Consider the following 23,740-nt stretch of genomic DNA (forward strand, 5'->3'; position numbering starts at 1 on the left):
TTCTGGTTTGGTATGGTTTGTTCACCATTAATAAAGGCTAATGACAATTACTGAAGTTATGAATCTGTTGGATAACCACATTTAGCCTATTGCGCGACATGAGATTCAGTTAATATCATGCGCAACGTGATATATCCAAAACATGTAAGTCTTCATACAAGCCTTCGCAAGGTTTGTATGATAGCCTATTAAGATTACCAGCAATGTTCAAATAGACCAGGTTAACCTATTTCACTTCTGTGTCCCCGTTTACCAAACCACATTTGCTGATACGAACTTCAGCTGACAAAAATGAGGCTGCATTATGTGTGGACATCTTAATGCAGTTTAAGGCTGATTTATGCTTCTTAATTGTGAGCCTACAGCGGCAGGTCATTCTCGCGTTCTCCTTCACAGCAACAAGACACAATTTCGCCAACTCTAGCCTTGCCCTTTACTCGTTGTCTTTTTCCCCTTTTCAAAAAGTGTGATATTCATACTCAAGTCATTCGCGTTCTGTCTCCCTGTACTTTTGAGACTCCTCTGCAACTCCAGCTGAGGTGCAGTGGTTGTTATTAGCCTATAGTAAAATGTGAACGATTATCGATGATAGGCCTATATGATAATACTGCTATGATGATACTGCTTATTGCAAAACTGAGAATTGGGCTATTAATCGGTTACAAGGTGCTGTCATCTATCCGAAACATCTACCAAGCCTTCTCTGGGTTTGTTGGGTGGGTATTGCAATGTTTAAATGAAGCATGTTAACCTATTTCATTTAATTCACTTCTGTGCGCCTTGTGTGATATCACTCAAGTCTTGCTTTAGTTATTTAGCAAATTACTACCAGAAGCCAAAAATCTGACTCTAGCTCAAAAATGTCGTCATGTAGGCTACTTTCTAAATATTCAACATCGGAAGCAGCTGCAATTGTAACAGGACATTTTGAAAGAGACCTACTGCGTTCATAAGCAGCGTCATAAACCGCCCTCAAACACGGTATGTTTTGTTTAACTTCAAATAGCATAGGCTTTGTCTGTCTACTTTTGAAATTACATGCGGTGCTGAACCCCTGGCAAATGCGTGTGTGGTCATATCTGAAATTATTAGCGTCTGTAGTCATTGGCGCCTGCAGGTGGCTACTCAGTGTTGGGGTCGTTACTCAAAAAAAGTAATGTATTAAGCCTACACATTACTCGCTACTGTAAAAAAAATGTAATCTATTGCATAACTTCTTTACTCTCTATGGGGATTAACACCTTATTAGGCTACCTTCAGTTCACCTAACGCTGGTTGATGCGCACTCTCTTCTAGGTCTTTGTTAAAACTCTAGCATCAGAGTTCTGTACGAGTTCCAATTTCTTTATATGTTTTTTGGGAGACCGGTAAAAAGTACATTGCAATAGTCTAACCTGCTAGTGATAAAGGCATGGATTAGTTTTTCTGTATGTGTTTCTGTATTCTGTATGTAGGCTAGTTAAAAAGGGCAGCACGACAATGTTTCTCAGGTGGAAATAAGCTGTCTGGGTAACTTTACTGATATGGGCCTTGAAGCTTACTCTGTATCTAAGAGGACACCTAGGCTTATTACTTTTGGTTTGACCTGGTGTGCCAGGTTCCCAAGATTACGGAGAACGATGTCTCGCTTTGATTTTGATCCAACCAAAAGTATCTATGTTTTGTTATCACGCTTTAAAAACATTTTGCTCATCCACTCATCAATATAGGTTAAGCATGTGATAAGGGAGCAAGGGCCATCTGGACTGTGTCTCCGCAGAAATATAATTGGGTATCATCTGCATAGCTGTGAAGTTTACATTATGCTGACTTATGATGTTTCCTAACTGAAACATATATAGGGAAAAGAGCAGAGGACCAAGACAGCTCCCCTGGGCTACTGTACACTGAAAGGCAAGTCATGTTTTACAGACACATGATCTCCTAGACTAACATAAAAATCTCTGCCAGTAATGTAGGTTTGAAACCAGTTTAGGACATTATCAGAGACCCACACACTTCGCAAAGCGGTGTATTAGAATGTTATGATCAATGGTGTCGATTGCCGCACTCAAATCTAGAAGAATAAGGATTGCGACTTTGTTTAAGTCAGTAGCAAGTCTAAGATCATTGACTGTTTTAGGCTTACTCTCAGATCTGTGCTATCTGTGTTATAGGGCATGTCCTCTGAAATGGAGTAAACCTTCTGTGGCCTCCTGCGGATTAAATCCTGTGGATTACATTTTTTTCACTCTAAAGGTAGGCTATACAGGTGTAACCTGAGTCAGGTTAATACAGGTGTGGCAGGTGGGAGGGGAGTTGCAGACCATTATGACAAAAACAAGCAGGTAACAAGATCTGTTGTCACATTATGCTGGATCTCCATGATGGTATAGTGGTCTGTGGCATGATGGCTGACAAATTCCCAAGTAGCAACAAGCTATTTTTATTTTATTTTATGCTGGTCTCTAGACTTTATTCTTGTACTGTTGGACTTACTTATTTACACCATCACCATGACACTCACTCTCGTGACACTCACTCTTACCCTGCATATGGAACTACAAGCACACTATGTGGATATTTGATTAGTTTTTTTTTTTTTTTTATTTAGTATTTTAGTATTTTTTTTAATCTTCTACTGTCTCTATTGTGCAGTGGAGTTTTTTTTATATTTACATACTTATATTACTTTTTCTGCTGTAAGTGCATGTTGTGTGTGATGACTGTACTGAGACCTTGAATTTCCCCTTGGATCAATAAAGTATCTTATTTATTTATTTATTTATTTATTTATGTATGTATGTATGTATGTATGTTTATTTGACAGGGACAATGCTCAATATATACAGTAATTGGGCCAGATTATAGCCACAAGGCTAATTTACATCTGTTGTCCCTGGACAGGAGTTGATGTTAATCAAATTAAAAGACAAAGTGTATGAGTGGGGCCAATGACCCAACACACACATCACAGTGATATGTACAGAATAATAAAATTGAGTAATGAGATAGAAAATAAAACATGAAATAAGATGAACATAAACACAGAGACAAGAATCAATGACTAGAAATGTTCGCAACGTTGGTTTGCTTTCAACCATTTCTTAAGGCCTAATTTAAAGGTGCATGGTGAATGTGGTGCTTTGTCTAATAATGACAGGAATGCTATTCCACAACTCTGAGGTTTTCACTGAGAAAGCGGTTTGGCCAAAGGTGGAATGCCTAAACACACGTGTGCAATCCCTCCTTGTGCAATCTATCTATCTAGGCTATAACTGCCTTTACTAGGAACAGTGGTAGCCTTGAGTGTCTAGCTGTGTTGGTAATGGTTTGTCAGACAAAGGTGTCACAAACGTGCCATAGCCAATCCAATGTCAACATTTGAAGAATTAGCCTACTCATGCTGTATCGTGTTTTTAAATTTTTTATCTTTTTTTTTTATATCAAAACGCATGGATTGTGTTCTATTCTGCCCTGTTTATTTCTAGGCCCTAAGTATTTCTAAGTTCCAGTAGGAATGTGTAGAGGGAGTGGGGATTCGTGTTTTGTACATCCTACAATAGACACCATTACCACCTGGCTGTATTTATTGGTTGAAAAATGCCTTTAAAACAATGCTGCCTCATTTTCATCATCGGCTGTCTGATTGTAAGGACACTTTCTACCTTCATACATTCATAAAAGTGGACCATGATGCGCAATTACCCAGAATGATGCACCTTTACGTAAAGTTCCTGCCCCCTGAGTCACCTGAGGGTATGCATTTTGTCTGCTCCGCCCACAACAAGCACAAATGACTATTCATTTGAGAAAATAAAGGTCCGTGCTTTCTTTCATGTAGGCTACTTTTATTTCGTTGGAACTGGATATAAAGGTACATTTTTCATCTTTGTTTAAGCTAAGTGAAACTTGTTTAGACTACCAGTAGGCGAACTATTATAGGCTAAATTACACAGCCTAACGTTTGTCTAGAATTGTCTAGAATGGGTTTGTAGCTCTCTTGAAAGGAACAGCTTAATGTAATGCAAAACATCCCCAATAGAAACTTTTCTGTGGTTTGACATGGTGTCTTATTTTCAGATGCGCATCTCTCCATTATTGCTCCTCCTAGCCTGTGCGCGAGTAAACGGCTATAGTTCAGGTCTAGTGACGGAGAGCTGCGATGACATGACGCCACGACACCAAGGCTCAAGCCCATCGTCAAGTCCGCCACCATTCACCATCACAATCGATCGATATGATTACAGCGAAGGAGATGAAATCACAGGTTGTGATTCAAGTTTTGATATTGTGGGAAGCCTAGGCTAATTTCAAATAAGTGGCAGGCCTAGTTGATTGAATTCTGTCTTTGGATTTGAAGTAGGCTACTTCATACTAGTTAATCTGGGTGGACTATTTTATGATTTTGGCTTGGCAAATTGTTTACTAGGTCTTTAAAGAAAAAAAAATCATAGATGGATTTGTGTTTCCAGTGTCTCTCAGGGCATACTCAACACCATTCCAGGGTTTCCTGTTACAAGCAAGAGAAGTTGGAGGAAGCAGTCCTGTTGGGGCTTTCTCTTTGTTCGGAGCTGAAAATAGACTCCTGGATTGTGGTGGATTGTCTGTATGTGTCTTTTGGCATCACAGGCCCAAACAGATACACCATACGGATGAATGACTGACTGACTGAATTAACCAATACAAATGTTATGACACCTTGAAAGTTTCCTTTTAGTTTGTTTAGGCTACCTAACCCTCTCATCTCAAGTCTGAAGTGTCATTATCATAACAAGCAATTCAATGGGAGGGAGCCACTGTGATTTCTTTACAAGACTGACAATCAATGATATGTTTGGTCCTTCTTACTTGCAGAACTCATCTGTTTCTCACTCATCCGGTGACAACAAAAACTCAGTTCAGAGCAAATGGAAGACTCCTCAGTCGGGACAGCTCAAAGACATAGAGTTCAGGTGATGCAGCTGCTTCATATTGTGCCATTGATGCCATGGATTTTTGCCTGCAGATTAAATCAAATTCTGATTGTAGATCATAAAGATTGTATGTGTCAAACTCAGGGCCCTCCACATCATTTTATGTGACCTGCGAGAGCCTGCTTTTTAGAAGGGCCTACACTTTGTTATGCACTTGGAAATTTGATGGATGAGTGATGATGAGGGTTTCTTAATCTGATAAATGATGTTATAATAACAAAGAGAAATGTGAATGGGTACCACAGTATATTTTTACATGTATATAAATTAATATATATTGATGCACAGAATATTACAAAATGTTACAAAACTATTTTTTTTTAAAGTAAGGGATAATGAATAGAACGCCGGTCATTATTGGGAAAATAAGTCCCGACAGGGCGAACCGGACCCCGGATAATAAACTGTAAAATAGTTGTACATTTGAATATATGCTTGTCGTCATGGTAATGGTAATTCTACTTTCAAAGCTGGCTCATTTGTTGGTAATCAATAAAAGTAATACAGAGGCAATTGTACAATAATGTGTATTATACATATCATGATAGTCTTTCAGTTACAACCGGCCCTTTGAGGGCAACCATAATGATAATGTGACCCCTGTTGTAGGCCAACCTCTTCAGAACCTCTATGAATAAGCTATATGGTATAACACTGGTTAACAACATTGTCTTTAATCCTAATTATGTTTTAAACAGTGAGTTTGAATTATTACCATCAAGCCACAGATTCAGGATCCCATGATTTAATGGGCTCAGACTGAAGCTTTCCTTATGCTCCAATCTAAGAACGTATTCCAGAACCTATAGTCAAGATCAAATAGGGATGTGTATTTTTGGTCTGTTGTGATTAATGCGGTTAATTAGAGTGCATGAAAATGCAATCTACTGTTATCCGATTTCTTCTTATTCTTCTTCTTCTAACGCTTCTTCCGCGTTTAATGCGGCTTCAACCGTTTAACGTAGAAACTTCATTCAAACTGTGTTACGTAGGTCTTACTTAGACAGGTGTGGAATGGATTTTTCGTAACTTTGTAACTTTTATACTTTTTGAACTATTAATTAAAAACTAAAAAAATGTTCCTATAGACTTAACATTGGCGATTATGGCATCACAATAGGGCACTTGGAATCCTATGCCAAGTGTTCCGGCCAGAGCCATATGGTTCCGGCCACCTCCAGCAACTGTCTGTCTCAGGCTTTAAGCATACAATCTGGCTCTTTTAAGACTACAGATCCTGTTCAACTGTTTCCTCTGCCCACAACTGTTTCAAAATAAAAGTCTCCACTACAATAATTCCCTATTAAATAATTTAACCATTTAAGCTATCCAACCATTTAACTTCATAACTACATAATTTCACTGCATTTACATAATTTCACTGCATTTCTTACTTCCAGTAACTATATGCATGTGACAATAAACTTCCTTGTAACTGTTCAACTATTCCAACTGTCAGTTATCATCAACTATGCCTCTAGCCTACTATATTAAACTACCACCTACCTAGCAACCAATTTAGCAACCATTGAAATTAAGCATCTATGTCAGTTTCCATAGCAACCAAGATGATTATACTAGCAAACCACTGTAGTAACTCCTTTATTTCTGATACTTAGCCACCATGGACACCCTAGCAACAACCTAGCAACGACTTCAAGTACCCTAGCAACAATCCCACCATTTAACTGTTCAGCCATTCCAACTGTCAGTCGTCATCAACTACAACTCCCGCCAACTGTTTCCTCTGTCCTCAACTTCAAAATAAGTCCTCAATACAATAATTCGCTTTAAAGTAATTTAACTATTTAAACTACTCAACTATTTAACTGTTCGTCCATTCCAACTGTCAGTTGTCATCAACTATGACTCCCCGTCAGCTTTTTTCTCTATCTGACCTCCATCTTTTTACCTAGATTATATTTTAGACAATATTCAACAATATTTCATTTCATTTCAGCAGCCATTTTTGCATTTTCATGCACTCGTAATTCCCTGGAATTACATTCTCTAGTTGTATTGTGTGATATTATTTTCCAGTGTCACATTTGTGCAAAATTTCCGTGACTATTGGGTTGGGATCAAAAGTCCAGTGGTTGTCTACAACAGCAGCAGGTCTCCAGTGGGAAGCACAACTCGGCCCATCTCCACCCTCTTACCTTCTCCACCTTCTGGACCACCAGCATTAAGTCTGTTCTCAAATGTAAGAACCTACAGCGGAAGTCAATAATATTGGATAATGCAATTTAATGACACACTAGCTGCTGTTACTCGGTTGTTAAATCGTGATGCAATAATGTGTGGATAATAACCTTCTTTTTCCGGGTCCAACTGCTCCCTGAGCCACTCCTTTTTCCTCATAAGCCCCCTTCCCTATCCCATAAAAACCATAAAAGTCATTCTCTGGAGCTCAATGTCAAGTTAGTGATTGACTTTAGAAGAAACAAGAGAGCAACTGCAGGCAGTGGAAATTAAAGGTGCAACTGTAGAAAGAGCAAACACATCCAAATTCCTGGGTGTTGTTTTTAATGATACGCTGATATGGACTGATCAGCTTTCATCACTGCTGGACAAATTGAGTGCACGCCTGTACTGTATGAGGAAGTTGCAGTCTTTCAATGTTAATTCTGATGTAATGAAAATGTTTGCTATGTCTGTGATATGTAGTGTGTAGAGCTACTGTGTTGTGGGATGGGGAGGGAATGCGGGGGTTACTGAGAAGATTTATACACTGAACAAAGGGCAGGAAAAATGGCTGGGCTGACAATTACAATGGATAGAGTATATTATGACCGCCTGGAGAAAATGACAGCTAAGATTATGCAGGACTCTTGTTACCCCCTCCATACTTGTTTGGGCAACAAAGGTTATGGAGCATTGTGGTTAAGACCACCTGTGAGAGATACTGAGTGGTATGCTCTCTCTCTTATAGTTTTTAAATATATATAAGAAGCTTTATGTTGTATTGGCAGGTTGTGTATAGACACATCAAAATTGTTTTGAGACCCGCACTAGTTCACCATTCTTGGAGAGTGGAATTGTTATTCCGTTTTTACTTAAGTCTATGACCATCTCTTCTGTTGTCTTTAGATTGATCCCAAGAAAATTATGTGATCATTGAGTGAAACATAGTAACTCCCTATAATTAAAGGTCTTAGAAACAATGTTAGGGTTTGCAAGCTGCTCACCTTTTTAAAAGCATAAGGGTTTTTATAAATAAATAATTTTGATAAAGTGTTATATGCTATCCTGGAGTCATATTTGTGTTGAAAGTGAAAGGAATTTACTTGTGCTCAGTAGTGTTAGGTATCAGAATGTGCTCTGTCTGTATGTCTCTCACTCTATAGGTACCCATCTCCAGTGTTGACTGTGGAGAAAGTAAGGTCTGCTTTAGCAAACCCAATGACTGTGACCCTGCCAGTAGCGCTGACTGTTACTTCATGTCTGCCATGACATCACCTGCTGATTCATCAGTGAAGTTTGAGATATACGGTAGATCAACAGGGTACATCTCTTTTGGATTCTCTGATGATCAGCTTATGGTACGATCATAACCCACACTGTGTGCGTCTGTCCATATGCCTGAATATAGATGTTTGCAGTGCTGATCATGCCAGTGTATGCTGAACACTTCTGTTCAAACACAATTTACTGTCTAGGTCATTGTGTAAGACTTTAATTAAAGGTAGGCTATACCTGAGACTCAGTTTAGATTTACTGTCTTATCACTCTCTTATTCATTTGCATTAAATGCTAAATTATACCTTCCTGTTGAGAAAATGTTTCATGACCGAAGGTTATAGTAACATTTTAGGGAATGTGGTCAAAATTACTCCAAGACAACAGGTGTGAGACTGCAGCTTTATTCACAATACCGGAAGACTGTTACCCAGAGCAAATGTCAAGTAACAATCCCACACATCTGTGGGTGAAGCCAGTTCTTATACCCTTAACATGTTTGTGTCCTTGGGGTGAAGACAATCAGACACCCTACAGCAAACAGTCTTCTCACTCTCTGGAAATTTCCAGAGAGAGAGACTTTGGATGAAGGGAACCATTTTCTCGTAGCACATGGTTAAACTAAACATTTCAGTAAATGAGAAACATATAAAAATGATCCCACAGGAACACATGTTAACTATTAATACATATACAAACTAGTATATGTCTTAATACAAACTAGTGCTCAACACCCCCATTTATTAGGTGTTTATTGAACAATTTCTTATTGTGTAATGATACTTAATACAGACGTTACTGAACCTAAACTAACGTGATACCAACTTAACTCATGTTTGAAGAGTGGGCTTCTCTGTCCTCTTGGTAATATTCTTGGTTCTGTGGTTTATACTCCCATTTTTCTTCTCATAGGGAAATGATGACATTTACATATGCGGAATGGATAGCAACAGTACTATTCAAGTACAGCATGCCTATTCTACAGGAAGAAGGGCTCCACAAATCCTGCCACTGGTACTTCTCTTATTTTTTTCTGACTTCTCTGTAACTGCGTTCAATGTTTTTAGCAAACCAGAGAGGATGGCCTATCCAAACTGAAGTCTTGTGTGCTTACCTCCTGAAAGGGAAATGTTTCTGACATTAAAACATCATTTGTGGATGGAGTTATCAGCTGTAGCTTTGTATCCAAGAATGTCATCAGTACCCAAAGGAGTGCAGTTGGATCCATCTACTACATTTTGTTTGCCTATGGCGGTACAAATAATGGTATGGGATCAGACCATAAGCATTGTAACACTACAGTAGCAAAGTGAACTTCAAGCTTCAATAACTTAAAAATTCTCTCCAACACTTTCTTAAATCACAGGTGCACTTCAGTATCATGGAACGTCTAGATTTGCCAGCGATCAAAAAATTAACATCACCAGACCTCAAGTCGTCACCGCACAGAAACCTCAAATTATGAAAGCACACGGTGAGCGAAAATTAAGTATGTAATGCTCTTGAACCTTAGAGGGATTACCTGTTTACATGTTTTCCTCTCATTCAGGTGCTTTGATGTTGATCGCTTGGATGACAACGGGAAGCCTTGGCATGCTTATAGCACGTTATCTGAAGGCTGTCACCAAGGGAAGAGGGTGCCTGGGTAAAGACCTGTGGTTTCTGGTGAGCTTCTTTGGCAAAACAATTATTGTAGATACTAAAGAGAGATTTCAACAGTGACTAACACTGATTCATCCAGATGACCTCTATACAGGAGCATTTAAGTAAAATTGTCTCAGTGTATTCTGGTATTGATTGCCTGTGGCTTATTATTATGCTTATTGTTGCATATTGAGAATCAGAGTGGTGTTTTATGAGTTGTGATTGGCTCTACCCTTCATGTCTGTTTCTGCTCAGGCTCATGTATCTCTGATGGGGCTCTCTGTGGCTGCCACCATCATTGCGTTCATTTTGGCTTTCTCTTACTTCAAAGGCTGGAGGGGGGTGAGTGTGACCTCTGTGCTGTTATTTGTAGTTCAATTAACCTCTCGAAAAATGAAAGCAAACAAAAATGTGAATAAGTTACCTGTAATAATGGTATGTGCGTGTGTGCGCGTGTGTGTGCGTGTGTGTGCGTGCGTGCGTGCGTGTGTGCGTGCGTGTTGGGGTTGCTTGTGTTTCACAGGGGGCACACCCAGTACTTGGCGTTTTGGTTATGATCTTGGCCTTTATTCAACCTTTTGCAGCTCTTTTTCGTTGTGGCCCACAACACCAATGGTAAGCAAATATTTAATTATTTAGAATGTACACAAAACATATGTGCTCTCTATTCTTAAATTAATTCTCACATGATTTGGAGGGCATCCGCATCTGTTTATTACATCATTATTACATTAGCCTTTGTTTTTTTCCCCCAGGAGATTTGTTTTCAACTGGTTCCACGTTTTGAATGCTGTAGCAATCAAAGGCCTGGCAGGTAATACATATTTCAGCTTTGTACTGTTTGAGTTGTTCTGAATTGTCTGACAAAGTCAGTATCTTTACAGTGGCATTGCAAGCGAAAAATAATATATCATGGATAAGCGACTGGCAAAATATCATGTATGAACATGAAGGTCTAAACATTTTTCCACCTCTCCTTCCTTCCCTCTCCCCAGTGGCAGCCATATTTACGGGCTTGCATATAATGGAGAGCTCCCAGGACAGGTGGATGCAAAAGGTGATGGCAGGGTTTGTGGGCTGGGAGGCACTGCTGTTTGCCTTGCAAGATCTACACATGAGGTGGAAACGAAAAGGTAAGGTAGCACAGCTCTATCCTGTTTAGTGAGAGAGGTGATTTGGATATCCTGTTTGATTATTCTAAATTCTGCTAGTTGTAGCTTACTGATGCTTTTGCATCCTTACAGATGAAGATGGAGATGTCTCAGGATTTGTAAGTACTCACTGAAAAATGTGTGAGCTTATCAGTTGCAGAGGCCTGTGTAGATTAGCCTACTTGTCTGCATATGTTATTGCATGTGTTTTGTGATCAAAGGTCATATCAGAGTCCAATTTTTTTCTGTCCTGTAGGTACACATCGAGGTGATTCTCCTGTTAGTGTTTTTCCTGGGAAATCTGACTTTTCTTGTAGCCCTGCTGGTTGGTATTGGAATGGCGTAGGCCTAGGCATGACCAAAGCAGCAGAGAAGACCACACACAGAAGTTTAGCCTAGGCTACCAACTTGTCAGTTTATTAAATATCATGTAGGCTACATCATCCTGCCAAATTTAATTTCAAATAGATGATTTATAAACTCTGTTATTGTTGGTGTTGTGCCATAATGTCTGGGTATTTGTCATTGTGATCATTAACATTGTCAATAAATCTATCTAGGCCAGGGGTGGGCAAACTTTTTGGCTCAAGGGCCACACTGGGTTTTTTTTTATAGCCTATAATTTAGTATGACAAAATATTTCTTTTAAAATCTTAATTGCTTAAAATACTGCTAATTTTATGCTGTTTAACAAATGTATAAATTGTGCACTGTCATTTAATTCACGTTTATTTCTCAATGATCTTCTGCCTGCTACACTGAAAAAAGTGTTTCTGAGCATGTGTAGATATAACATAAATGAAATCTGTGAAATTAACAATAAAAAATTCAGTTTGTATCTTTACATGAAAATGTATTGTTTGAAATTAATCTGCATTTGTTCAAATTCCAATAAAATTGTGTGTTTTTTCATTTACATACATTATTAAGTTATCCCAGTCGATCTTCTCAAGTACAAACACTCAACAAACAAAAAGCTTGTTTCATTTACGCTGTTTCGTACTCCCGCCAACTGGCACGCATCTGTTGAAAAGAGCAGAAGACCACTGCATTTCCAGAGGCTGGGTTTATGATTGAGTCCACTGAACGTTAAGGTAAGAATATGAATAGAATAGAATTTGAAAATGAATGACTTCATTGTGACAATGAATTCATTTTCAAATTAAACAAAAAGACTTGACTAGTTCTACTGTTCTAGAGTCTTTTAGTTTAACTTGAAGATGGAAGCTAATCTAACCATAGACAGTAAAATAAATATAACCAGGTATCGATACTTGGCAAACTTTATTCCTGGGAATAGGTAACATTTAATATACACCGAGTGTATCATGTCAAAACTATCAAATGTTATAGAACTTTCTCGAAGTTGAGTAAGATAAGGAAAGGCCAAAAATGTACATGTAAGACTTAAGTCTATAAGAGGCAAGGTCTTTCTGTAACCAGTTCTGCAACCAGCAGACTGATTTATTCAGTGTGGTCTTTGGATTAATTTGTCCATGTCTTTGTTCTGTTTCTCTTGCCCATGTGTGTCTGTCTCATTATGTTTCTACATCTCCATGTCTTGTCTACATCTCTTGGTCTCTCAGATCGAGAAGGAATTCTGCAGGATCACACTGAAGCTATTGCAGTCCACATTCCTGGGCAAGTTGGACCAACACACACCCAAGCTGTTGCCTGTACAGGAGGAAGGGTGGAGCCGTTGGGAAGAAACTTGATGAGACCCTTGACATGTTAAATGAGGCATGTATTTACAACAGTGTGGTAGTAATTAGTAGTATGTAGTAGCTTTCTGATGTCTGTAATCTCATATTTTATATTAATCTCAAATTTCTCGTATTAATTAGTAATCTCATTCCATATTTTTGTAGGACGACACAATTGAGTCGCGAAGAGAAGTTGTGATCAGAGGACTCACACTCTACCTTGGTGAATACACTGGAGAGTTAATGAAGGACTACCAGGTAAAGAAGATATTACTATGCATGAAGGACACAAAGTATAATCAAGAATAAAAAAAACACAAAGTTCAGGACTTTTTTCCATTGTGGTACTGATAATATTTTAGTATTTAATTATTAAAAATGCTGTAGTGAAACATGGGAAATCCTCACAGATATCTAGTGACATGTACACGAATATCCTAGGGTTTGTTGATAACACTGATGTATAACCATTTGTATAATTATGTAGTTAACAGAACCAAATATATGATACTCTTTATACTGTATAAAGCTGCATTGCTTAATTACTCCAACAAATTGAATTAAAATGGCCTTAAATGGCATTTGATTGAACTCTGTGATACCTGTAGACACCCTTGTTAAGCTACAATACTACTCAAAAGCACCACATAACAATCTGATCATCTGTTTGGAGAGGGGAACAAAGAGTTATGCATCCTTCACATTACTATACAATAAATAAGTGTTACTGTATTTCACAGGTTATTAATGATGTCGATGCTGCGACCATCCAAGAAGCTATTACTACATTTGCCCTCGGCATCTTTTTTGTCAGCAAAGGCAGGGATGGTCTCCCCAAGCAAGCTGGAATAGCCATCGAGGGACCTTTTTGGTATCCCAGATGTGGCACATGCTTGCACCTATCTGATGGGCCTTATCTATGCCTTGGAACTGAGGTACCCTAATAAACTGAAATACACGTTTGAGGTCTTTCAGAAGATCTTCCTAGAGCTAGAGGATGCAAACCAAAAACTGTCCTCCAAAGTCCATGATCTCAAGGTCTGTTTGCAAGCTTAAAATCTATACAGATGGTGTATACAGTAGAATGTATTTTGATTTGTTTGTAATAGAATGTATTTTGATTTGTTTTTTTGGCTTTTGTCAAATAAATGTATTTATTTGAGCTAAATGACTTCCAAGTCTTGTTTTGGGTTAAGATGCATAATTATATCTGAGATTGTTTGACAAATGTGGGTTGCTAAGTTTCCAGTGTTGGGCTGCAACCAATTAATTAATCTGTCGATAGTCTTGATAAATTGATTTGTGGATTCATCCATACAATGTAAGGAAATGGTGAAAAATCGATCACTCTTTCCCAAAGCCCAAGCTGCAACCTAAAATGTCTTGTTTTGTCCTGATCACCCGTTCTCAATTTAAAACATTCACATCAGAGAATCTGGGATTCTTCTTCTTAAAAAAAATGACTCAAAAAAAAATTCTAATTACTGACTAATTATTTAGTTGTTAGCAACTAATTGATCAATCAACTAATTGTTGCAGCTCCTGTCTCCTGTCCTATGGTCTACACTTGGCTCCACGGCAGCATATCTTGACAAGTGATAAGAGGATTGTCTTTTCGAACACATAGATGACACATACTTGTTTTTAAGTAGACCAAACATGATACAAAATATTGTGCCTGATCTACTTAAAAAAGGTAAGGCAACTTTTTGCAGATGATTATGTATATAATGCAAGGCTAGTCTTTGTATAGGCTACTTAATTTCTTGAATGTAAGACATGAGTTTTGGAAGTAAAGTCTCCTTAACTTTGCAAGTAAAGTCAACTTAGTTTAATTAAGTAGAATTTACTTATAAATAAGGTTCAGTCATTTACAAAACTAAGTTGACTTTACTTGAAAGATTAAGTTGAATATACTTGATAAATTAATATTGACTTTACTTACAAAACTCATTTCTTACACACAAGAAATTAAGTAGCCTATACAAAGGCCAGCCTTGCTTTAACTACATATTAATCTGATGCAAAAAGTTGCCTTACCTTTTTTAAGTAGATCAGGCTCAATATTTTTATCAGTGTACGGTATGGCCCTCTTACACTTTTTAAATGGTCAGTAGTGGGAACTACTGCTGCCTTCATGATTTCCTTTTAAAAGTTTCTTATAAGAAGGAGATATCAATTATCAACAATGACAAGCCAGCTGGAACCTGCGGCTCTCTCGCAGGAAAAAAATAGCGAGCAGCCTGATAACCAAATGAAATGCTCAGCGGGCCGGATGAAAGTGCTTGGCGGGCCGGATCCGGCCCGCGGGCCGCAGTCTGCCCACCCCTGATCTAGGCCTAGGCCTAAATAAACAGATTATGTGAATTTATTGTAAACATCTCCTGTCAGATTAATTCTGTCAAAATGAATTCTGTCCCCTAGATGGCGGTCTATATCTTCTTGAAAGGGTATGCTGCAAAATGATGCAGCAGCTTTGGAGCTGTCACCATATTTGAAATGGCTTCACAAAATTGCCCCAGGTCATATTAATGAGATTAATAGCCTAATGCATTTCAGTGTGTAGTTTAGTAGAAAAGTCAAGCACTCACACAGCAATATTATCATCATAGAGAATCTCGTCTTAAAATGTATAAGAAATAGTCTCTTGAAATGTTTGTATGATTTTTGAGTTATTTTATTTTATTGTATTTCTTGTTCCCAGGGCTCTCAAGTTTTGAAGTTTGCAAGGAGTGAGACTTTGTTTCTCAGGGGGCACACTGCCACACTCATTGGCACACTGCCACGCCCCTCCCCCCTGATCGAAGTACATGAAAGTCCTATGTCTGCTTGAACTACTCGTGGCGCCACGCCCCCTCCCCCCGACTCCCCATGTCCCATCGACCCAGCTTCATGAGAAAGCACAAATTCCATTATTTCAAACACACTGTTTTATTTATTCTAGAACCCTATAGTAAATAATAATAAATAATAATAACATAAATTATAATAATAATAATTTCACCCAAATGGGCCCTTTGAACAGCAGTGGCTCATTATGCTCTAAACAAACAGAAAACAACCAAATGAGAAAAAGCACATTTAGCCCCAAAATGGTCTCTTGAACAGTGGTGGTTCTGTCCGTGTGTGTGTGTGTGTGTGTGTGTGTGTGTGTGTGTGTGTTTATGAGAGATGTTGTGTGTTGTAAGTGTTTGTGGCAGATTTTGATGCCTTTATGACTGATACTGGGGGCTCCCATTTAAAGCACTGTGGTTCAATGTCAGCCATTTTCACAGTCATGAGGCCATCCTTAAAAAAATATAAAAATAATAATAATAATAAAAAAAATGGGTCGGTAGGTACAGTAGGTCAATATTTTTTTTTTCAAGATTCAAAGTAAAAAAAAGTACAATTTTGGTCATAGTGATTACATAGGTATGAATTTAAACAAATGTGCATATTGTGACATAACTGACCCTCAACCCGTGCCTTCAGGAGCATCACTGCAAACCTCAATCTGATGCAGGTTATGTAGACCAGCCTTTCTCAAACTTCTTTGACCTGAGGCCCAGTCATGGCAGACTTTGGAGTCATAGGGCTCATCTACAAGTACCCAACCCCACTCCCTCCAAATCAAATTGTCATTATCATTATCACAATCATTATTATGCCTATATTGTTATACATGCACTTTCAAATGTTTTGTGACATGCACATCAAAGGACTGCTTTACTAATGTAAGATATAATTCGTTTCATTGCTTTTGCATGGTTGCATGATGCTTGCATAAGAAAAGAAATACTTCTCAAAACAGCAACAATTATATGGGTGCTATTGTTTTGGGATGTTTCCCTCATGCAAGCATCATACATTGGTAGGAAATGGAGAAAAAAAATACATGTTTTTTAAGTTTAATTTGAATGCCTGAATGTAAGGATTCAGGAAACACAATACCAGCTTTTTTGGCGAGCAGATAGGCGTAAATCACTGATCTGTTGATCTTTAACAGATTGAAGATGGCTACAATAGCTTTTGGCCACGTTATATTCAAATTTGACTATACAATACTCAGTGCTATACAGTGTATTATACAGTCTCTGCTCTGTTTCTATGGAAGTTCCAAAAATCAACGTTGTTCCATTAAGTGTCGTTAAACAATTAAATAGCATTCAACAGGTTGAAGCGGAGCTTTGATACCAACGTTATAGATTAGTTTCAGTTTCTCTCGCGCAAACGCCTGCATTGAATGAACGCTCATAAGACCCCTTTATTGTATGGCTCCATGTTTAATGACATCGATAGCAGAAACGTTTGTTTTCGGTCCGCGGTATCTTGATCAACTGCGCAGCAAATTATCAGACGGAGCACCGGGCCTAATTCCACTCCACGACTCCGCGGACCAGCAGTCTCCATCAAAGATCCTCCGCTTTAACCCTCTCTGGTCTCCATGTTACGGACCCACATCAAAACAAAACTATTTCCTGATTGGTTGAGAAATTCTATTTTCTGATTGGCCGATAGGTTAGTAACTGAACAGCACTTCTCTGAGCTGAATGAGCGCACAGACAGCAACGTTGTGTGACACGTTTGTAAAATATAGCCCTTAGAAATTTCTGTGTTAAGTTAATAATTTCTCGGAGTGAGAAATGCCATGTGTGGCGTGTGAGCGTGTGAAGTCATTGAAATGCGTGTGTCTCACGCTCAATGCGTGAGACTTGAGAGGTCTGCTCGTTCCACTCCGCTGGTGTAGGGGGCAGTAACGTTACTGCAAAGCAGTAGAATCTAGCCTTTTGTTGGCAGGCATTCTATCCGAGCACTCCGGCCTGGTTGGACGCAAGAGCAGTTTGTCTGCCGTTTCCAGTCATATTAAATTTATTTTCAAGCCAAGGAGCTCCTGTATACGCCAAGAAAGCGGCCCAGATCGCTGAGACTTTCATCTCCACAAAGTAATCGTCCTAATATCGCATGTCCTCTATTCAGAACCTCCAAACTTTCGGTAAGTATGTCCTCTTTAGCCACCCAGCTATCTAAATGGCTAACCGTTGATGTCGTCTAGAAAGCCCCTTGTTTTGTTTTGGAGAGAACGAACAGTGTTAGCCAGACTAAAAGCTAGTTAGCGATAGCTAGCTTATTGTGTAAGTTAAACCGGCAAATTTGCGGAGGTTCAGACCAATAGTTCTTGAAAGGTGTACTTGAAAGGTTAAATATCTAATTAAATTGGGCCAGTCTATGTTATAGCGATAATAAGCCTAACGTTACGTTTAATTTGGCTGTTATGTTAACAGCCAATTAACGTTTACCGTTACCATGTTGTTCGGAAACGTTAGCAAGCTTGTGGCCTTCGTGTGGTGCAAGTCACCCAGTTATCGTAACACCCCCAATTATCACCACTTTTGTTCAGAAATTCTAAAACAACGATGTTTTTTAACACTTCAAAATAACATTTGCTAAATTAACCTGACATTTTTCAGTAGCCTTATGTGTGTAGATTTGAACAAAATCTGGTTGGTTTGTTAACGGGAGCATTTACTGCCTGAAATATCCGATTTTGTTTACCACGCTCGGAGTTATAGTGCTGGCCTGATGGGTCGCCTATTTACACCGTTTCAACGGCACATGAACGGTTAGACCGAGAATTCTCGTCGTGAAATTAAAATTCTACTGGAGCTCCAAGCGGTTGTGTACACGCAGCCTTACAACACTGTCTTTGAGTCACGGTAAAATGTCATTTTTGGTACATAGCTAATTTAGATACACCTATGGTGTGGGTGGTTGCGTTTCTTTAGGAGTCTGCTGTCTTGGTTTATATAGAAATTGATATTAAGTGACGCATACACGCAAGACGGTGGAAATACGGGACCGACGGTAATAGGGGGAGTTCCGATATCCTTCAGCCAGTCAAAAGAAGATGTTTTGTTGTGTTTGCTCGCTAGCCTTGACATAGAGACGCTAACGTTAGCGTTACTTGGATCATTCGCTAGCTATGCAAACTTTTACATTGATTGTGTTTATTTGATAGTTTTGCAATTTTGATAGTTGGCTTGGAAAATTCGTCTGTTAGGTGACGTTTATGCCATTGTAATAGCCAGTTGAATTTTAGGGCTGAAGTCTCGATTTGAACCAATGCAAATCCCAAAGGCTTCGATTAATGGTGCAGCTTGTGACTGACACAATAGTCAATTGTAGCCTGTCAATTCAAATCATGGTGCCATCCTTAAAATATTTTTGTTTGCAGTAACAGCCAAAAAAAAAAATAATGTTAAGGCCCAAGTAGCATCAACAACAAACTAGCAGCTAATGTTATTGCGAAGGCGAGTCAACTGTTGCAGTAACAGGATCTAGGCCAGTTTATGCCATTGTATTCGATAGCTGCTAAGTTACCGTTCAGACATACCGTTAGGGCTGAAGTCTCGATTTGAACCAATGCAGAAACAATCAACCGCAAATTATCAATGAAGGGGCCTAATTTCGATTCCATGTTGCGGATATTTTGAGAAATGTGCAGCTTAGACTAGACTGGCCACAGTTCTTCCAATAGTCAATAAGTTTGTCACGTAGCCATGTCACATTCTTTCTGAAATTTATATTCATGTCCTTTGTATTGGTGATTAGTCATGCTTTATCGACTAAAAGGGGAAAAATAAATATTTGGGTCAAATTGAAGCACTCATGCTTATCGATCAGAAGCACTGATGTGGCCCATTTCAACAATGTCGTAGTAATTTGAATATTTTCATTTTCATCCTGGGATTAGTATAGTTAATATTTCGATGTCATCTTAATGGATAATGCTTAACCACATATTTTAAAAATATTATATAGCCTAGTGAATCTTGAATTGATGCTTGACTTGTGTAGCATAACAAATCACAATCGGAATATCTGTCAGAGAAATAGCAATAAGATATTTTCCCCAAATCCCCTATTCTGCTATTCATGAATAAGTGTTAATGTGTGAGAGTGGCAGCCAGTTCCTTTCTATTTGGCTTTTATATTATTCTTGCTTTTCTGCCTGATTATTGCTTGAATGGAGTTTTCTTCCCTAGGCTGTGATAGCTTGTTGATAAGGGTGAGAGCATTGGTACATAACCATAACCTGTTTGATTGACCAATAGTTTAATCAATGAATGTTGTTCATTCAGCTATGAGTTGGGCTGAGTGAAACAGAACACCACTCCCTAATCCTCCATGACATTTTACCTCTGAAACAGTTTTATTATGACTTTCCCTCAGCCTGTAATTACACTGGAAGCTCATCTTGATAATCTGGTGTGTGTCTGTCTCACCCTCTCTCCCCATTCTAGATCCCTTTGCTGATGCAACCAAGGGTGACGACTTACTCCCGGCAGGGACTGAAGATAAAATCCACATAAGGATTCAGCAGCGGAACGGGCGGAAAACGCTTACCACTGTGCAGGGCATCGCCAATGATTACGACAAGAAGAAACTGGTGAAAGCCTTCAAAAAGGTAACACTTCTCTACCGCAAGGCTCCGAATTGAGGGCGTCCGTCCACTGCCATAATCCTGTCTGTCTCCCTTGTAGGGTTTATTTAAGGCTTACGGTCATAAAACGAAGCAGACACGCCTGAGCTTACTGGCTGCCATTGGCCTGCTCAGCACACTAAGCCAGGGGTCAAGGGGTCAGTCTGACCTCTGGTGTTTGCTTGTGTTTGGCCATTGTTTAGTTTGTGCTCGGCTTGCACAAATTAGCAAAAAGAGTACTTAATTAATCTTTAGACATGAACTAACAAATTGCTGAGGTTTAGTTATGTTGAGTGTGGACCTGAGGAATGACTTGCATGAGGAAGCTAATTGTGCGTGTGTGTGTGTCTAAAGAAATTTGCCTGCAATGGCACTGTGATTGAGCACCCGGAGTACGGGGAGGTCATCCAGCTGCAGGGAGACCAGAGGAAAAACATCTGCCAGTTCCTTCTGGAGGTGAGCTGTGCAAACCCATCCGCATTGCTGGGAATTTGGGCTATGTAGCATCATCAAGATGTACCGAAGTACAACTAGAGAACCACATTACAGCTACTTCAACATGCCTGCAGCAGTATTTACCTTACACAAAGTGTTATTACAGAGAAGACATGAAATAGTAGGAGTAGTAATAGTAATCATGAAGTGTGGCCCAATTGTTCCTCTGCCTTTTCTAACATTATTATTGTTTTTGAATTCCCTTTTCTTTGTTTGCTTCAGATCAACATTGTGAAGGAGGAACAGCTGAAGGTGCACGGCTTCTAGAGTGATGCCATGGGGTTCAGGACTCAGGGCTCCGCCACACATCCTACCGTTATCCCCATCCCCTCCCCTCGCTTTCACACTGACAATGCGTTGACATCTTAAGTTTAGCAACATGTCTGATGCACCACTCCAAACGGCAATAAATGTGCAATGGTGTGCAATGTTTCAATGCAACAACAACAACAACAACAACAACAACAACAACAACTCCAATCTCTGGCTCTCATTCCCCTAGCCCATCCCCTCTCCTCCACTCTGAGCTGTAATAGGAGAGGGGATGGGGGTTTGGGTATGGTGCTTCTTTCCAGTTGCTCCACCATGGTGGCTTGAAACCCTAGTCATTTTTCCATAGTGAATTCACTCGCCGTAAACACCCGCAGTGATTTGTGGCGAAGTCTTTTTAATTTATTAGTCTTCAGTGGGAGCAACAGCTCATCATTCATGACAAATTCTGCTGCTGTGCATATGGACACAAGTGTAAACCACTTGTAAAGCCAGCCATTTTAAGAGGATGAAAATCCACTTTTAGTCTGTGGGTGAATGTGATTTGGTTTGGTTTGGTTTTTCAACGTAAAGGGCGCAACCTTAATTGGCAATTTGGTACAAGTGGGTGTAATGACTCCTCTTATCTATGCAATATATGGTGCATCATATTTTGCTGGCTGCTTTTTCTATTCCATCATTGATGTTGAGTACAACCAGAGACCTCTTGGAAATGCTTGATCATATGTCTGTCTCTGTGGCTCTCTTCTCTGGACTGTCTGCACTTGTTTGCTAACACTGTGAGGCCACGTTCATTGAGCAGAAGTCACAGGGTAATGAGATTATGCCAATGTTTGGCCTGCGCCCGAGAGAAAGTGAGGGCAAGCTTCCAGGGATCTTGTAATACGAACTAGCTTGTGCTGGGCTCCATTCTGCACCTGTCAGTTTTTGTCGGATCAGAGGTAGCGGACACGCTGACGTGGCCATAGCTGTTCACGTCACATTCTGAGCAGAAAAACAAAACATTCATTACTTATATTAAATTGGTTGGGGGGAGCAGTGGTTGAAGAGTACTGTATTTTGCAACCCTTGTGGCATAGGAAAACCACATGAAAATACACTGCTCTTTCCTATCTGGGGAACGATGCAATGAATCGTAACCGTACCATGGACCAAATTGTGCAATATTGTTGCCGTTGTGGACGTGACCTTACAGTTGTGCAATAAATAAAACCGATTCCTTGCAAAAAGATACACTTAAGAAAATGATCCAGCTGCCTCATTGAAAATGGAAGGTGATCTGTTCTCTTAGGTTCTGTCTAAGTTAATGGTGACATTCCAGGGGAAGTATCAGGGCATTCCAGGACCTTGTTGACCTTCATGTTGTGCCTAATCTGCATCAGCCATGTCACCCTCTCTGGTGGTTAGATTCTTACTGAGGACTGTTACATGAGGGGAAAAGTAGTGTGAGTTACATACAGACTGTTCAATTGTCAAATGTTTTCAGGTCATCATTTTTATTCACCCTCTGCAGAATTGGATTTAATCAAGACTTTATCTGAACTATAATAATGGAGCACTGTCTATGAACCAAATTATAGATAGATTTTTTTTTTCAGTTTTTTTGTGGTATTTTTACCTTCAATGCTAATGTTATACTGTTTTAGCCTAGCAATAACTTCGATTATGTTCAAACATCCGTAACGGTTTCTCTCTCAGACAGTGGTTGCTAAACTTTTGCGTCATGCTTTGTTTTATGACTTTCAAATGACGAAATGATCAATGTGATATTCCTCCTTTGACCTTTTCAAGTGCATGAGAGTGCTTTTTATTTTTTGTTTAAGCCACAGCAGTTTAATACTTGAGCATCATGTTGTTAAACGTTAGCGCTGAATAAATAAACCAGGTAACTGATTTCTCTGTTTTAGCTCTGCGTGTTCATTTTGGATCCAGTCAAAGACAAAAGCCAGTTGTGCTGTGTCCTCAGGCCACTGTTCTGTGCTTAGAGTATAACTCGATGCAGGCGGCTCTGATGCCCTCTGCTCCCAGACCTGCTTGCCATGGCTGGGCTCCTGCCGGAACACCTCTCCTCGGTTGTCTCGCACTGTCGGCCACCTGTGTCCTGTGTTTCCCTGTGCTAATCCCCTTAGCCCTGGCCTCATCTTCATGGCAGAAATGTGGCCAGAAATCCGCTTAGCGGCACAGGATGAGTTGAGGTAGGTGGGGTGGCATTTAACGGAGACAGAGAGACTCAGTGTGGCTCTGTCTGTCTGGGCCTCACCTGGTTTCTGTGACCTTATCAGCTTAGTGCAAAATGGTGTGAAGTTGAACTGAAGAAATACAGTTAAAAAAAAACTGGAATAAAAAGGTTAAATTGAAGGCTAGTAGTTGATTATGCTTGCCATCTACTCTATATAGTTTAGTCCGAGTTTAGCCATACAGGCCTAATCTAATGTTAAAATGTAAATTGACAGTTATATAAGCAGACTTATTTATCTGAATATATATGAATTTGTCTACAGACATATCTGACCCACAAACCAAGTCCTCAATACAACCTCATGGTAGGGTGAATGCTTTTGAGTTTTATTGCTGCTGTGACCTGGTGATCTTGCTTTATCA

The 23,740-nt window shown here is 39.3% G+C and overlaps 2 protein-coding genes across 4 annotated transcripts; both read left to right on the top strand.

Moving 5' to 3' along the window:
• Window positions 1-3,770: 3,770 nt before the first annotated feature.
• Window positions 3,771-14,074, top strand: zgc:163022 (putative ferric-chelate reductase 1). Of its 3 annotated transcripts, XR_007196042.1 has the most exons (19): window positions 3,771-3,856; window positions 4,063-4,249; window positions 4,455-4,588; window positions 4,837-4,934; window positions 6,996-7,158; window positions 8,303-8,497; window positions 9,327-9,428; window positions 9,539-9,680; window positions 9,781-9,888; window positions 9,964-10,079; window positions 10,314-10,400; window positions 10,582-10,673; window positions 10,814-10,872; window positions 11,054-11,191; window positions 11,303-11,328; window positions 11,466-11,477; window positions 12,796-12,949; window positions 13,078-13,170; window positions 13,653-14,074. XR_007196042.1 is itself a non-coding variant. In XM_048265663.1 (18 exons), the coding sequence occupies exons 2-17, from the start codon at window positions 4,063-4,065 to the stop codon at window positions 12,284-12,286; spliced, it is 1,806 nt and encodes a 601-aa protein (XP_048121620.1). In that variant the 5' UTR covers window positions 3,771-3,856; the 3' UTR covers window positions 12,287-12,303; window positions 12,796-12,930. The 3 variants fall into 3 exon arrangements, 2 of the variants coding, with proteins under 2 accessions (XP_048121620.1, XP_048121621.1); XM_048265663.1 differs by lacking the exons at window positions 13,078-13,170; window positions 13,653-14,074 and adding an exon at window positions 12,140-12,303 and having other exon boundaries at window positions 12,796-12,930; XM_048265664.1 differs by lacking the exons at window positions 12,796-12,949; window positions 13,078-13,170; window positions 13,653-14,074 and having other exon boundaries at window positions 11,466-12,118.
• Window positions 14,075-17,683: 3,609 nt separating this feature from the next.
• On the top strand, window positions 17,684-23,033 carry eif1b (eukaryotic translation initiation factor 1B). Its single transcript, XM_048266798.1, has 4 exons — window positions 17,684-17,887; window positions 20,196-20,359; window positions 20,729-20,830; window positions 21,092-23,033. The coding sequence occupies exons 1-4, from the start codon at window positions 17,857-17,859 to the stop codon at window positions 21,134-21,136; spliced, it is 342 nt and encodes a 113-aa protein (XP_048122755.1). The 5' UTR covers window positions 17,684-17,856; the 3' UTR covers window positions 21,137-23,033.
• The last annotated feature ends 707 nt before the right edge of the window (window positions 23,034-23,740 follow it).

This window comes from Alosa alosa, chromosome 16 (genome assembly GCF_017589495.1).
Source record: "Alosa alosa isolate M-15738 ecotype Scorff River chromosome 16, AALO_Geno_1.1, whole genome shotgun sequence".
NCBI classification, from domain to species: Eukaryota; Metazoa; Chordata; class Actinopteri; order Clupeiformes; family Clupeidae; genus Alosa; species Alosa alosa.